Source organism: Coptis chinensis, chromosome 2 (genome assembly GCF_015680905.1).
Source record: "Coptis chinensis isolate HL-2020 chromosome 2, ASM1568090v1, whole genome shotgun sequence".
Taxonomy (NCBI): domain Eukaryota; kingdom Viridiplantae; phylum Streptophyta; class Magnoliopsida; order Ranunculales; family Ranunculaceae; genus Coptis; species Coptis chinensis.
This window is the reverse complement of record NC_141457.1, coordinates 6,913,671-6,930,276: the sequence shown is the minus strand read 5'-3', so window position 1 is coordinate 6,930,276 and position 16,606 is coordinate 6,913,671. Positions and strand designations below refer to the sequence as shown.

Genomic DNA, 16,606 nt, shown 5'->3' with positions numbered 1-16,606 from the left:
TTTCCTATGTGTCTGACCTTATTGACCATGACTCTTTCTTGGAATGTTGTTAAGCTTGATTTGGTATTTCTCCCTGAAGTCAAAGATGATATCTTAAAAATTAAGATTCATGTTAATTTTGCTCAAAAAATGTTTTGGCATGGTCTATTGAAAATAAGAATGGTATTTTTAGTGTAAAGTCTGCCTATAAATGGTTTCTATCTAATGATCTATCATCTGTAAATCATATAGGTGATACTCCTGGTTATATGAAACGTGCTTGGACCTTAATTTGGAAAATTCATTCACCTTTAAGAATTAAAACTTTTTTATGGAAAATAATGAGACAGATTTTTCCTCTAGGAAAATCCTCTTTGATAGACATAGTTGTGCTACCGATGCTTGCCCTAGGTGTAATCTTTGTGTACGTAGAAACTATTGAACATGCTTTATTTACTTGTCCTTATATTATTAAAGTTTGGTTTGCTTCACCTCTATCCATATGCTTTAATTCTTGGAGTGCTCATATGCAATTAAAGATATTATTAATATGATTATATGTAATTGTGTGACTAAGGATGATACTATTGCTTCCCTAACTACGTTTGCAAATGTTGCATACTTCATCTGGCTAGACAGAAACAATCTAACCATTGATCCCACTTATTCCCCTTTATACTTTACACAGATTATAAAGCAAGCTCTGAAATCCATCATACCTTCTTCTCCCATCAAATACTTAATTTCTCAATCACATGTGAATGATATTTTCTTGTTATGTACTAATGGTGGCTACGACACTACTAGTAATAAACCTGGTATTGGCTTTACTATTAATCAATGGAACAACAAAATAATTTTTGTAGGAAGTAGGCACTTCATTGCCAATTCAGCAGAAGAAACTGAGCTGCAAGCACTAAAGCAAGGGCTTGAACAAGTATTGCTCATGGGTGTTAAAAAGTTGATAGTATGTTCAGATTGCCATAACATGATGAATGCTGTCAACTTTGATCTTCACTGGTGTCTTCAGAGTCTTTTGCAAGAACTTATATCTCTTAAACAGTCCTCGAGTTTGTAAAGGTAGTCTTTTGTCCTAGGTACCTTCTTCAGCATGCCCATACCATGGCTGAAGAAGCAAAAGTTAATTTGTAATCGGGTTGTAATAACCTAGTACCTATGTTTGTCCAAGTTTGTTTTAACCTTTACATTGGCGCCGTCTGTTTACTTTATCTTAATGAGTGTAAAGGTTATTTTTGGTTTCACCATACGGATTCAAGAAAGAGAGGGAGATGATGTTCAAGTGTGGGTTTGACCGAGTTCGTATGGACGAACTGCCTACCTCAGGGGGGGGGGGGGGAACTTGAATCAGGTCAGACGTAGTTCCTCATCCTCTTTATATAGGCAAGGAGCCCGCGCCTCGTGCCCTCTTGCTTCAGGTCAGATCTAGGTCTTTAGGTCACTTATGAGCTATGATGGTGAGTTATAAAGAATCAATAAGTTGCGGGCCTGAAGCTTCGGTCTTGATGCTTGTAATAAAGACATACGTTACCAACCGTTATGGAGCGAGAGGAGCGAGCACTATGGAGATTGCTTTGGGGTAATATCGTCTACTTGACTTGAGTCGCTTTGAAGCGAGCTCACAAGTCGAGTACGTAAGATCGGTTGGTGGTGATACCACTCTGGGTGCGAGTTGAATAAGCTACTTGCCTGAGTGGAGTCACTATGAAGCGAGCTCTAAGGATGAGGATACTAGGTTGATTGGTAGTTCTGCATATGTTGGACACGTGTGAGATATTTATCGGATGTGAATATTACCCCCTCACACAGCCCCATCTCAGTAGGTCGTTCTTTACGAAGGAGCGATCTGCTGAGAGAGAACGATATCCTGTGTTTAAACACATATGAGGATGTGAATGGTTTCGTGCAGAAATAGCCACCAACCTAGCTCATCAGATCATTTAAGCAGTGAACGGCGACCTGACGTGAGTTTTAAGTGGCACGTGGGGGGCACATGGTACTGCTGATTTGAAACGTTCTAGTTGAACCGCCATGTTTTGTGGGGAGACGTGGCACACTAGGGCTAAATGAAATGATTACGTTTATTTAGGAAATGAACTGGTGGCTTGCATTATACGCCTGGAGAACTGAATGGTTTGTCACTTTGCACCCTACTGAAAAACGAGAGCGTAAGGTTAGTTTCTTTTCTCTGCCATTTTTGCTTTGCGATTTTTTCTTTGCTTGTTTTTCTGTTGGTTTGTGAGGTCGTTGGTGGTTGTCACTTGTTGGTGTTAACTTGTGAAAAGAGAGGAAGTATGTCTGACTCCGATGATACTCGATCTGATGAAATTCGAGAGGTTTCGTTGAGTGAGGAAGTTGAAGAGGTTGATTATGAATATGTGGTCGCGGTAGCGAGTAGCTCTGGACGTTGTGAAGGTTCCTCTTCGAGTGGGCTGCCCCCTAGAAATGTAGATAAGCGTGCTCTAGAAAGTTTTGGTTAATTGAGGGACGCTTGTGGTATAGATGTTAGCGACCTGGAGATACATGAAGTAGGGGATGACGTTGACGCTTTAAGTAATGCGTACATCCCACGGGGATATAGGGTGGTAGTTTGTGAAAGGCAATTGCGAACTGGTATGAGAATACCGTTCTCTCCACTTGTTTGTAATTTTTTGAACTTATGTATGAAGTCGCCTTGTCAGTTCGTTAGCAACACTTGGCATTTGTTGGGGGTATTCGACCTGTTGAATGAGAGGTTAGGGTATTGTGTTGAGGTTGCTGATATTATTGAGCACTTCACTATGAAGCAATCTCGTGCCAATAATTTTAGTTTGCAGACGCTGACGGGGATGTCGAGCATTCTGGACGGTGTGAGCAATGAGCCTTGGGATAGAATGCCGCTGTTGTTAATTGGAAATTATTGTGCTAGTAGGTTTGCAATTTTTCTGGTATGTTTTTTTTTGTCCCTTGTTGTATACTGAACAGTACTTGTTTGTTTTGGACTGACCTTGGGACTGTTTGTTTTGCAGAGGTCGTTGTTGCCAGTCATATTGAACGTGGTGTGATCGAGAGATTCGCTAAGCTTAGCCGAGCTAAGAAGCAAGAGAAACTGCCTGAGGTAGCTGCTTTCTTTGTGGAAAGGGGAGGTCGTGGGATAAGGCTCAAGTGGAAGAGTCAAAATAAAAGGGCTCATGGTCAGGTCGATAGTGAATCTTCTAGTGAGTTCGTCATGAATAGGAAAGATAGTGGCGTTCTGACCAGGGAGCAAAAGAATAAGAGCCAGAGTGGGCCACTGAGGCCTGTGGGAGGTGCTAGGCCTTCTGGGGGTGATGGTGGGATGTCCAGGCTTAGTGGTGGGAAGGGTCGCCATTCTGGTTCTGATCCTACTCCCTGGGAGCAAACCAGGAGGTGGGTGGCTGCTCTGGTGGATGTAGATGAACTGAGAGTTGTAGCTCGTGAACCTGTAAGATTGTTAAAAAGAAAGGTTGTTGCTGATGACGATAGGGCATCTAAGGTAGCTCGCCCGACTGGAAGGCATAATGGGGGTAGAGTCTGGTCACTGTTATGATGGAAAGAAAGTTGGGCGTTCTGAGGGAGGTTCGAGCTCCAAAGTGAGGTAGTTCCGAAGGGTCAATCTGGGAGATGCCGATCTGAACCGGCTTGAGAAGGGTACTGCTACTATGACTGTTATTCCTCCTACTAGAAGAGAGAAGTCTTCTGGTAAGGGTAATGCTAAGGCTGGTCTTGGCAAGGGGAAGGGTGGCGCGCTTGAAACTGGTGTCACTTATGTTCACCCCGATATTGGAGAAACCCAGTACGTGATGAGGTATAACTGTAGCTTTTAGTCGGCTCCAATTGTGAGTTGCTTGCTAGATAGCATCGTTCTCGATGGAGATCGGTGGAATCTGGATGCTATGGGCGACCTTGCTGCAAACGTGAGGGCCATGGATCTGGGATATTGCTTGGTATGTACTTGTTGACCTTGCCTCTTTTTGTGTATGTAGATGAGATGGTATATAGATGATGCAGATAGATGATGTAGATGGATGATGTAGATAGAAGATGTATGTAGTGGCAGGATGTAGACCGGGATATCAATGGTGAGATGGGTCGGGTCAGCATAGCACATAAGTCCGCGATCCACTAGATCGGGGTGACAGTGTGTGGTCGCGGTACGGAAACCCTACACATGGAGCTAAGAGGACCGCGAGATGGAGGGACAGGTGGAGGGCCATGATGGATGAAAAGAAAGGTATAAAGAGTAATAGGGGGGAGAGAAAGAGAGGGGCTGATCCATTAACCTAAGAAAGGAGGAGACCTAGGAGAGGAAAGGAGAGTGAGAGGGCTGAGAAGGAGAATAGAGCTTAAGGGCTAGGGAATAGTGCTCGTAAGGGAATTAAGGTTGTAACATTTGGCCGCCGTGGGGAAACGGAAGTAGAAATGGCACCAAAGAAGGCAGCGGGTAGGCCTCGAAAGATAAGGGTCCCAGAACAGATGCCGGAAGCGGTGGTAGAAGAAGGGGAAGGACGAGAGGAGGGAAGAGCAGAAGAAGAAGCGCGACTTATGCGGGAAGAGATCGAAAGGCTGAGGGAGGAAAATGAGGAGCTGAGATGAGAGAAGGAGAGGGTGGAGGAGGAGACCGAGGAAGAAACAGGGGAGGAAGCAGAGAATGAAAAGGCGGAGGACGAAGAGGAACAAGGACCCACCCTAGTGGATAATCCGGTGACCGGGTTAACGGTTGAACAAGTACAACAAATGATTAACAGTGACCGAGTGGCGAATCTTCAACAAACAAGGGTCCAAACGGGCGTGGCCAGTCAAGTGGTGGCGGGACTGAACCGCAACCCGCTTGCAGATGTGATATGGACTACGGAGGTACCAAAGCGCTTTAATCAGCCGAGATTCGAGAGATATGATGGAACGGGTGACCCGGCAGATCACATCCATCATTTTAGACAGCAGATGCCTCTTTGGCAAGAGGCGAGGTATGATGGTTCATGTGCATGATGTTCCCGGCCAGTCTTAAGGGTGGGGCTTCCGACTGGTACTATCGGTTGCCTTCGAAGAGCATAACCAATTTCCAAGAGTTAGAGCAGGCGTTTGTTGACCACTTTATACATCAGAAGAGGAGGGTTGTGGACATCACGGCCCTATTTAACGTTAGACAGAGATCCGCGGAATCGGTCAGAGAGTACCTATGTCGCTTCAAGGCAGAGACCCTAAAGGTAGAGAATTTGGTTGAGAGAACAGCGGTAATAGCATTCGAAAGGGGGCTGCGACCTGGAACGGCAGTTCATCAGTCCGTGGCGAAGAACGAGATAACAACATTGCACGAGTTATATCCGCGGGTAGAGAAGTATATAAGATATGAAGACACCATGCAGAAGGAGTCGAAGAAAGGAGCCAAGACAGTATCGGCGGTAGAGAAAGGGGGTGAACGCAGAAAGACCGAGGGAAGTGGCCAAGGCGGGGAGAGGTACCGCGGACAGTCCTCAAGGCCGGAAAGAGGAATGGAGATAGCGCGGAGAGAGCAAAGGGAGCGGAAGCCATACCGCGAGGTGGAACATGTCCCGTTGGCGAAACCGTTAAGTGAGATACTACCGCTGATTAAAAATGTGCAAGGATATGAAGGGCCGCGAACCATTCCGGCCGAAATGCCCAACAAGCCATATTGTGAGTATCACCGCGCGCATCACGAAACCAATGATTGTTATGCCTTGAAATAGTTAGTCCAGAGATTAATAGAGAAGGGGATGCTGAGGGAATTCGTTGGGGAAACTCCAGACCGGGAGCCTGGGCCTGCCGCGGGACGAATATTGGGAACCATAAATGTTATCTTCAGCGGAGAAGCGTTGAGTCACAATGCCCACCGGGATAAGGTCAGGAGGACAGCGAGTATTCAGTAGGTCAATGAGTCCCACAGAGGGCAGAGATACAGAGCAGATTTAATGAGCGGGGAGGAGAAAATTACGTTCTCCAAGGCAGACCTCCGAGGTGTGGATACGCCACACGAGGATGCGTTGGTTATTACAGTGGCGATGGGCAATTATGTGGTCAAAAGGGTCCCGATAGACTGTGGTAGCGCCATGGATTTGCTATTCAGACGAGCTCTTGAGGAGATGGGGATCAACCCGGGGCAACTGAGACCTCCGCGGACAAATTTGTATGGATTCAATGGAAGTGTGACAGAGCCTATGGGGGAACTTCTGCTGCCAGTAACAACGGGGCCCGTGACAGTGTTCTCAAGGTTCATGGTGGTCGACTCCAATTCACAATACAACGCAATCCTGGGGAGGAGATGGATACATGAGATGAGGGCGGTGCCGTCGACTTACTATCAAGTTATCCGATTCCCTACCCCAACGGGAACATATGAGGTCCGCGGAGATCAGGTGGCATCCAAGAACAGTCACCAGAATACAATCAAAAGGATGTCCCGCAGACCAGAAGAGGAGTCGACGAGCTCTAGGAAGAGGCTGGCATAGCAATTACAGTGCAGGGCTGTGGAGGAGGGAGAGGAGGTCACGGAGGATCCCAAGACTTTAGACGAGGTAGAGCTAGTAAACTTGGGAGAGAGCGAAGAGGAGAAGTTCACATCGATAGGGTCGAGTCTTACAGAAGAATGGAAGGATAGGTTGGTCCAATGCTTGGTGAAGAACAGAGACGTCTTTGCGTGGGGGATAGAGGATGTCACTAGGTTAGATCCGGAGTTTGCGTGTCATCGCCTGCACATGAGGGAGGACGCGAAGCCGGTGAGACAGAAGATGAGAGGCATGAGACCCAAATATGCAGAAGGGATTCGAGAAGAGGTTGCGAGGCTAAAGGGTGCGGGGATAATAAGAGAGGTGGAGTTCACAGACTGGTTGTCCAACGTGGTCGCGGTCCCGAAGAAAAATGGAAAGGTCCGGATGTGTGTGGACTTCTTGGACGTAAATTTAGAGTGTCCGAAGGACAGTTATCCGATGTCGCGAGTGGATGAGTTGGTAGACAGGACGGCGGGGTTCAGCTTCTTCTCATTCATGGATGCGTCTATGGGGTATAATCAGGTGGCAATGTATGGACGTCGACGAGAAAAACTGCCTTCGTAGTGGAAGGGGGCACATACTGCTATACTAGAATGCCATTTGGATTAAAAAATGCAGGAGCCACCTTCCAGCGCTTGGGAGAGAAGATGTTTGAGGGCAAAATTTGAAAAGGCATTGAGATATACATCGATGATATGGTGGAGAAGAGTATGTGTCGACAGAGCACTTGGAAGGGTTGGAGGAGACATTTCGAGATCTCTGCGAACACGCAATTTGAAACTCAATCCCGAAGTGCACATTTGGAGTCACCACAGGGAAATTTCTGGGGTATATTGTGACACAAATGAGGAATAGAGGCCAACCCAGGCGGATAAGATCGTTGGTGGAGATGCCATCACCAAAGACAATTGAAGGAGGTGGTTGGTGTTGGTTGGAAGGGGTCGCTCTCAATAGGTTCATCTCGAAATCATCCGACAAATGTAGGCCGCTGTACAAACTATTGAGAAACACCACAGATTTCACATAGACGGCAGAATGTGAACAGGCATTCCAGGGGCTTAAAAGGTATTTAGAGGATACGCCGCTATTGTCGCGACCCGAAGAGGGAGAAAAATTGTATTTGTACCTGGGGGTCACATATTATGCAATCAGCTCGGTCCTCGTTCGAGTAGTGGATAAGATAGAAAGGCCAGTATACTTTCAGAGTAAGACGTTGTTGGATGCAGAAACCAGATACAGTCGGGTAGAGAAGTACGCCCTCGCCTTGATATTTTCGGCTCTGAAGCTGAAGCCCTATTTTGAAGCCCACGCAGTGATCGTGGTCACAAACTTGCCTCTTAAGCGGGCTTTGAGAGAGAGAAGTCGGAAGAATGTTGAAATGGGCCGATGCCGAAGTAAATATGACATCCAATATCAGGTTAGGACAAATGGAGAAGGCTCGAGCGTGGCGAAGTTCTTGGCGAGTTTCCCACAGAGGATCCTACATGGGGAGAGGAGATGGTTTTGGAACCGGAGAGGGAAGAGGAACTAGATAGCTTAAACCCATGGGACGAACGAAACGGTTGGAGAGTGTTTGGCGATGGGTCGCCGAACGGATCTTGGGCAAATGAATTGGTGTAGTATTGGTCACACCGCATAAACAACAAAGCTAGAGTCGACAATGAAATTGGGTTTCGCAGCATCCAACAACGGCGTGGAGTATGAGGCGTAATCGCCGCATGAAAATGGCGAAGGCACGGGGGTGAAGGAACTCACCGTGATAATTCACTCAATTTGGTAGTGTGCCGGGCAAATGGAGGGTTCGCGGGCGAGATACCCCGGATGGCAAGATATTTGGGAGTCCCGCTAAGGTCAAGGCGTCGGTTCGCGACAAATTAAACTTTGTACATTTGAACCGAGGGGAGAATCGCCACGCAGATGCTCTGGCTTATGTAGCCGCGGCCATGCCAGGGTCCGAGGAAAGGACCCTCGAAGTGAGGAAGTTGGACAAGCCAAGTATCGAGGAAGCATTGGGAGTTATGAATACCGCGGAGGGTGACGAAGGATGGGTGATGCCAATCAAGCAGTTTTTGACAGGGGGTGAGGGGATTTGTTCCAGAGAAAGACGAAGGTTGGAACAGACATCACGAAGATACACGATGGTGGGAGGGGAATTATATCGGAGGAATTTCAATGGACCGTTGTTAAGATGCTTGGGGCCGATACTGGCTCAAGAGGTGCTCAGTGAGTTACACAAAGGGGATTGTGGGAGCCACTCGGCGGGCAGAACAATGGTACACAGGTTGCTAACACAAGGCTACTTCTGGCCTCACATGAAAAGAGACGCCGTGGAATTTGCTTAAAAATGTGAGAAGTGTCAGAGGTTTTCTCAGTTGATATTGGCCCCAGCAGAGCCGCTGCATAGTGTGTCTAGCCTGTGGCCATTCGCGATGTGGGCCCTTGACATAGGGGGACCGCTGCCCATGGCTCGCGGTAAAAGGAGATTCTTATTGGCCGTGACGAACTATTTCACAAAGTGGATCGAAGCCATACCATTGCAGCAGGTGAAAGAGGTGCAAGTGATCAAGTTCTTGTGGGAAAACATCATATGCCATTTCGGGGTGCCCTATTCTATCATTGCGGATAATGGAACCTAGTTCACGGGATCAAGGGTTAAGACTTTTCTGCAAGCGTATCACATCAAACAGGGATTCTTGGCCCCCTACAACCCCGAGGGAAACGGACAAGCGGAGTCCTCTAACAAAACCTTACTTAACACTCTCAAGAGGAAACTGGAGGGCAAGAAGGGGACCTGGGCCGACGAACTAAATCGGGTGCTTTGGGCCTATCGGACAACCCCACGAACCTCGACCAAGGAGACCCCTTTTGCATTGGCATATGGAGTAGAGGTCGTGATACCGACAGAGATGGTGGCGGCAACCACTAGGACCGCGGCTGTCAAGGATGGGTCAAACTGGGGCATTTTGGCCAGAGACATGAATCTAGCAGAAGAAAGGAGAGACACAGCACGCATCAAACTGGAAGAATATCACCGCCGCCTGCAAAGGCAGTATAACAAGAAACTGAGAGTGAGGAAATTTAAGGTGGGAGACAAGGTGCTTCGACGAGTGACCCCCAACACCAAGAAAGGCAGCGAGGGGAAGTTGGGTCCGACATGGGAAGGGCCTTACGTGGTGGTCGAGGTGGGGGGAACAAGCACCTACAGGTTACAAATTGTGGAGGGCACAGCGGTGGATAGGCCATGGAATGTAAGGTTGCTGAAAAAATTTCACGAGTAAATGTAATGAGAGAAACTGAAATTGGTGTTACAACCTTAATTCCCTTACGAGCACTATTCCCTAGCCCTTAAGCTCTATTCTCCTTCTCAGCCCTCTCACTCTCCTTTCCTCTCCTAGGTTTCCTCCTTTCTTAGGTTAATGGATCCGCCCCCTCTCTTTCTCTCCCCCACTATTACTCTTTATACCTTTCTTTTCATCCATCATGGCCCTCCACCTGTCCCTCCATCTCGCGGTCCTCTTAGCTCCATGTGTAGGGTTTCCATACCGCGACCACACGCTGTCACCCCGATCCGGTGGATCGCGGACTTATGTGCTATGCTGACCCGGCCCATCTCACCATTGATATCCCGGTGCTACATCCTGCCACTACAGATGCCCCCTCTCGAGTCCGCGATAGTATCTCGATCGGGGAGTCGAGAGTTCTCCACATTAAACCTTCCAACCGTAGCCTTCTGTCTTCCCTTCACCACTGGATTCACAAGTTTCCACGTGAGTACAACTGGCGCCCCCTCGTTTCTTGTGCATCCACGCGTCCTTCACTGGCTGGTTCCTTTTGGTGTCCCCTCGATTTCAGCTCCCCTCAAATTACTTTTTTACCCCCTCCTCTTATAAAAAGCCCGCTCGATTTTTCCTCTCTCACCTAGCTTTTCTTTTGCCTTTCAGTTCCTCCCAACCTCTCCCCCTACCTTTCTTCTTGTTTCCCAGGACCGGTCGCTTTCACGGTCGTCTTCTCCGGTTTCTTCTGCGGAAATTCTTGCTCCAGCTGCTTTCCTTTTACCTCAGGTTGGTCTCCTCTTCTCTCTAGCTCCGTTTAATTGCTATATTGCACATTTCTCCTTTGTCCTTGGTATTAGAATCTGTTCATCTCCCCTTCCTTCTCCGCCTTGTTGTGACTGTGTGTCTTCGACTCCGACCACGATGTCGGCTCCGAGATCCGCCACTTTTTCCTCTTCCCAGTCCCGTAGCCGTGCTTCCCCACCTCTCCCCAACCAGATTGAGGCCCCTTCAATCTCTGGGGAAGCTTTTTCCCTCCCGCCGCCACCACCACGCAGCCGTAGACCTAACCTTGAGGCTGTTAAAGCGGCTTACGGTATACCCGCTGACGTCATCTTAGAGCATGTGCCTGACCTAACTCATTTCCCGCATCTAGTTCCCTACAAGCCGGGGTGCCTCGTGGCCACGGTAGGACAAATTGTTGTCGGCCTGCGTTTGCCCCTCACCCGTCTTGATGTCGAGGTGTGTAATCACTTTAACATCCCCCCTTCCCAAGGCATTGGCAATTTCTGGAGGGTCATGTATGCCGTGAACCACTACAACCGTTCCGAAGTACCCAAGATAACGGTTAGCGACATGACCGCTCACTTCTTCATCAAAAAGAGCACCAAGGATGTCAGCGTCGGCTATCACTCCTTTTGTGTCCGCCCTAGAAAGTGGCATTTTATTCTTCATGTCACTTCCTCAAACAAATTGTGGCATCACTACCCTCTTTATATCTCAGGCAATTTCCTCTCCGCGGATCTTCCATCCAAACTGAATCTTAACCACTTGGCTTTTCTTCCTAGTGGTGAGTCTCTCTCTTTATCTACACCCATTGATGTATATCTTTTGGTTTCTCATCTAACTTGACAGCTCTCTTTTTCAGGTTGGCGCCCCGACTCAAAGTCGCGACCTTACAAACACATTTCCTCCACCACTTTCCAGAAGATTCGTGACCTGGGACTTGCTCAAGCCGTGATACTTGGGATTGACCTTGCAACCGCTACTCCCCTACTGTCCGACCCTGAATTGAAATCCATAGGAAAATACTACTCCCCATTTTTCCGTCCTCCTCCCCCCAAAGAAAGAAAGCCACGTGACACCCCACCTCCTAAGGGAAAGCGCCATACCACGAAACCCCCACTCCGTCCCAAGCCTGTTCGCAAGACCACTTCTCCCTCCGCAGCCCCTACTCCCTACCGATCCCTGACCACTTGGGAAGATCAATACTCATCCTCTCATTCCCCTTCCACCACTTCTCAAGCTTCAGACATGGGTGTTAACAAACGCAAACTCTTCGACAGTGACTCGGATGAGGATGTCGTCCCCATTGCTGCCCCCCTCGCCGCTGCTCATTCCTCTCCTCCCCCAACCTCCAAACGTCCACGGCCCTCCACTCCTGAAGAGGGTCCCCCAGCTAAGAACACATCTCCACCTACTGCGCCTCCCCATGCGGAACAGCGGCCCGGGAAGGAGGTAGCACCCCGGACTGATAAGGGGGCCGCTGGACCCGTTCTCCATTTTGCCCCGCTTTCAAACTTCGCAACCGCATTCTAACTGTCAACGACTCTGCCTTGGAAAATCCGGCAGTGGCTTCCTCCCTGTTCTTTGGGTCTCATCTCCCCAAAGATATGGCGTACGCTAAGGGGGGCTCCTTTGAGTCTCACCGGACTTCGTTCTACACCGGCTGGGAGAAGGTAACCTTTTCTTTTCATTCAAGTATCTTTCTTCCCTTTCTCTGAGCATTCTAACTCCTATTCCCTTTTCCAGATGAGTCTGGACATCTCCTTCATGATCCGCGGCCTCTTTGGTGCCAGGGCACGGATCGAAGAGCTGGACAAGGAAGTCGCCCATTTAGAAGAGAAGAATGCGGCCACGAACCTGGACAAGCTCAGGGCCCAGGATGAGCTTAAAGCTGCAGAGGCCGCCCACCTCGCTTACATGGACAAGGTTAATGACCGCTTGAGTAATCAGCGCGAGACCCTCCAAGAGAAGCTTGCCGCCGCTCTGGACTCCCTCTCTCAGAATCATCAGGAGGAGGTATCGGCTCTCCTTAACCAACATGAGGCCGATATGGATGAGCTCCGGAATAGCTTTCGGGCCCAAGCCGAGAAGAGGGTGGCCAAGAAGGTCAAGAAGGAGTTTGACCGGCTCACCAAAGAAGGTCATCTCCTTCCTGAAGCCCCTGTCGCTGCTCCACTATCCGAGGTCGCTGTGCCAATTCCGGACTCCACTTCTGAAGGGCAAGAGGCCGCTACGTTGGTAGCCGGGGCGATAGATGAGGCTGCGGATGAAATCATAGAAGAAGCCGCCGAGTCCGTGATCCGCGAAAATTTTGCGGCTTAAAAATAGCTTGTTTATGCCCTGGCTAGGCTTCTTTTGATGCTACTTTGTCATACTCTTTATGCTACATTTTGTTGTATTTTCACCCCCTCCAGTTGGGATGTTCATATTATGTTTTGCTTGTTTGTCTGGATTGTTTCTGTTGATACTCTTACTCGTATATGGATCCAGCAATAACCGACCCTATTAGTGTATTTACCCCCATTGGTTGGGAATATTTGATTTGCTTGCCCCACGCCCAGACCAGGCCTCCGCCACTCTCTACCTCTGCACTCGCTCACTCGTTCAAGGGCGCGCGGAAGCCTCTTCGCTTCCGTTTGCCCCTATCTCACATTGGTCCGGGGCAACTCCTCTCACCCCGGCACTGTGGGACCTCATCTTCGTGTGGCAACTCTTTTTGCCCCACTAAAGTTTGGACCTCTCGCCCTTGGAGGGCTCACCCCCTCCCTTCCCTTCACTCTGAGGGGCAATGAAAACTCATGCAATAATACTTAACTAAAAAGTGCTACGGTTTTATATATGTACAAATAGCTCATGCCAATTTCAGTTTCTCTCATTACATTTACTCGTGAAATTTTGTCAGCAACCTTACATTCCACAGCCTATCCACCGCTGTGCCCTCCATAGTTCGTAACCTGTAGGTGCTTGTTCCCCCCACCTCGACCACCACGTACAGCCCTTCCCATGTCGGACCCAACTTCCCCTCGCTAGCTTTCTTGGTGCTGGGGGTCACTCGTCGAAGCACCTTGTCTCCCACCTTAAATTTCCTCACTCTCAGTTTCTTGTTGTACTGCCTTTGCAGGCGGCGGTAATATTCTTCCAGTTTGATGTGCGCTGTCTCTCTCCTTTCTTCTGCTAGATTCATGTCTCTGGCCAAAATGCCCCAGTTTGACCCATCCTTGAAAGTCGCGGTCCTAGTGGTTGCCGCCACCATCTCTGTCGGTATCACGGCCTCTACTCCATACGCCAATGCAAAAGGGGTCTCCTTGGTCGAGGTTTGTGGGGTTGTCCGATAGGCCCAAAGCACCCGATTTAGTTCGTCGACCCAGGTCCCCTTCTTGCCCTCCAGTTTCCTCTTGAGAGTGTTAAGTACGGTTTTGTTAGAGGACTCCGCTTGTCCGTTTCCCTCAGGGTTGTAGGGGGCCGAGAATCCCTGTTTGATGTGATACGCTTGCAGAAAATTCTTAACCCTTGATCCCGTGAACTGGGTTCCATTATCCGCAATGATAGAATAGGGCACCCCGAAACGGCATATGATGTTTTCCCACAAGAACTTGATCACTTGCACCTCTTTCACCTACTGCAATGGTACGGCTTCGATCCACTTTGTGAAATAGTCCGTCGCGGTCAATAAGAATCTCCTTTTACCGCGAGCCATGGGCAGCGGTCCCACTATGTCAAGGGCCCACATCGCAAATGGCCACGGGCTAGACACACTGTGCAGCGGCTCTGCTGGGGCCAATATCAACTGAGAAAACCTCTGACACTTCTCACATTTTTTGGCGAATTCCACGGCGTCTCTTTTCTTGTGAGGCCGTATAGCCTTGTGTTAGCAACCTGTGTACCGTTGTTCTGCCCGCCGAGTGGCTCCCACAATCCCCTTTGTGTAACTCATTGAGCACCTCTTGAGCCAGTTTCGGCCCCAAGCATCTTAACAACGTTCCATTGAAATTCCTCCGATATAATTCCCCTCCCACCATCGTGTATCTTCGTGATGTCCGTTCCAACCTTCGCCTTTCTCCGAAACAAATCCCTCACCCCTCAAAAAAAACTGCTTGATTGGCATCACCCATCCTTCGTCACCCTCCGCGGTATTCATAACTCCCAATGCTTCCTCGATACTTGGCTTGTCCAACTTCCTCACTTCGAGGGTCCTTTCCTCGGACCCTGGCATGGCCGCGGCTACATAAGCCAGAGCATCTGCGTGGCGATTCTCCCCTCGGTTCAAATGTACAAAGGGAATTTGTGCGAACTTCGACGCCCAGCTTCGCAGGACTCCCAAATATCTTGCCATCCTGGGGCATCTCGCTGCGAACCCTCCATTTGCCTGGCACACTACCAAATTGGAGTCGGAGTATACAGTGAGTTCCTTCACCCCCAGGCCTTCTGCCATTTTCATGCCGGCGATTACCGCCTCATACTCTGCCGTTCTTTGGATGCTTGCGAAACCCAATTTCATTGTCGCTCTAGCCTGTTGTTGTTGTGCCGGGCGTGACTAATACTACACCAATTCCGCTGCAAAGATCCGTTCTTTGACCCACGAAGAAACACTCTCCAACCGTTTTGTTCGTCCCATGGGTTTAAGCTATCCAGTTCCTCTTCCCTCTCCGGTTCCAAAACCATTTCGTCCCCCCATGTAGGATCCTCTGCGGGAAACTCTGCCAAGAACTCCGCCACTGCCTGAGCCTTCTCCGCTGTCTTAACCTGGTATTGGATATCATACGAACTCAACATCACAGCCCATTTCAACATTCTTCCCGACTTCTCTCGCTCTCAAAGCCTGCTTAAGAGGCAAGTTCGCGGATCACGATCATCTGCGTGGGCTTCAAAATAGGCTTCAAACTTCAAAACCGAAAATATCAAGGCGGGCGTGCATTTCCACCCAATCAGATCGATTTCTGCATCCAACAACGTCTTACTCTGAAAGTATACTGACCTTTCTATCTTATCCACTACTCGAACGAGGACCGAGCTGATTGCATAATCTGTGACCCCCAGGTACAAATACAATTTTTCTCCCTCTTCGGGTAGCGACAACAGCGGCGTATCCTCTAAATACCTTTTAAGCCCCTGGAATGCCTGTTCACATTCTGCCGTGCATGTGAAATCTGTGGTGTTTCTCAATAGTCTGTACAGCGGCCTACATTTGTCGGATGATTTCGAGATGAACCTATTGAGAGCCGCGACCCTTCCAGCCAACCACTGCACCTCCTTCACTGTCTTTGGTGATGGCATCTCCACCAACGATCTTATCTGCTCTGGGTTGGCCTCTATTCCTCGCTGTGTCACAATATACCCTTAAATTTCCCCGTGGTGACTCCAAATGTGCACTTCTCGGGATTGAGTTTCAAATTGCGTGTTCACAGTATCTGAAATGTCTCCTCCAACCCTTCCAAGTGCTCCTGTTCTGACATACTCTTCTCCACCATATCATCGATGTATATCTCAATGCCTTTTCGGATCTTGCCCTCGAACATCTTCTCTCCCAAAGGGAAGGTGGCTCCTCGTGATTTTTAATCCAAATGGCATTCTAGTATAGCAGTATGTGCCCCCTTCCACTACGAAGGCAGTTTTTTCCTGATCAGGTCCATACATTGCCACCTGATTGTACCCCATAGACGCATCCATGAATGAGAAGAAGTTGAACCCCGCCGTCCCGTCTACCAACTCATCCACTCGCGGCATCGGATAACTGTCCTTCGGACACTCTAAATTTACGTCCGTGAAGTCCACACACATCCGGACCTTTCCATTTTTCTTCAGGACCGCGACCACGTTGGACAACCAGTCTGTGAACTCCACCTCTCTTATTATCCCCGCACCTTTTAGCCTCGCAACCTCTTCTCGGATCCCTTCTGCATATTTGGGTCTCATGCCTCTCATCTTCTGTCTCACCGGCTTCGCGTCCTCCCTCATGTGCAGGCGATGACACGCAAACTCCGGATCTAACCCAGTGACATCCTCTATCCCCCACGCAAAGATGTCTCTATTCTTAACCAAGCATTGGAC

At 48.9% G+C, this 16,606-nt stretch overlaps 1 protein-coding gene across 1 annotated transcript; it reads right to left on the bottom strand.

Annotated features, from left to right (window-relative positions):
* Positions 1 to 14,528: 14,528 nt before the first annotated feature.
* On the bottom strand, positions 14,529 to 14,990 carry LOC147514614 (uncharacterized). The gene has a single exon (XM_086592635.1). It carries the CDS (start codon positions 14,988 to 14,990, stop codon positions 14,529 to 14,531), a length of 462 nt encoding a protein of 153 aa, XP_086448761.1.
* Positions 14,991 to 16,606: the final 1,616 nt, after the last annotated feature.

What these genes read in the sequence shown, in the direction of transcription:
- LOC147514614 (XM_086592635.1), bottom strand. Translation starts at nt 14,990, where the DNA reads ATGGCAGAAGGCCTGGGGGTGAAGGAACTCACTGTATACTCCGACTCC.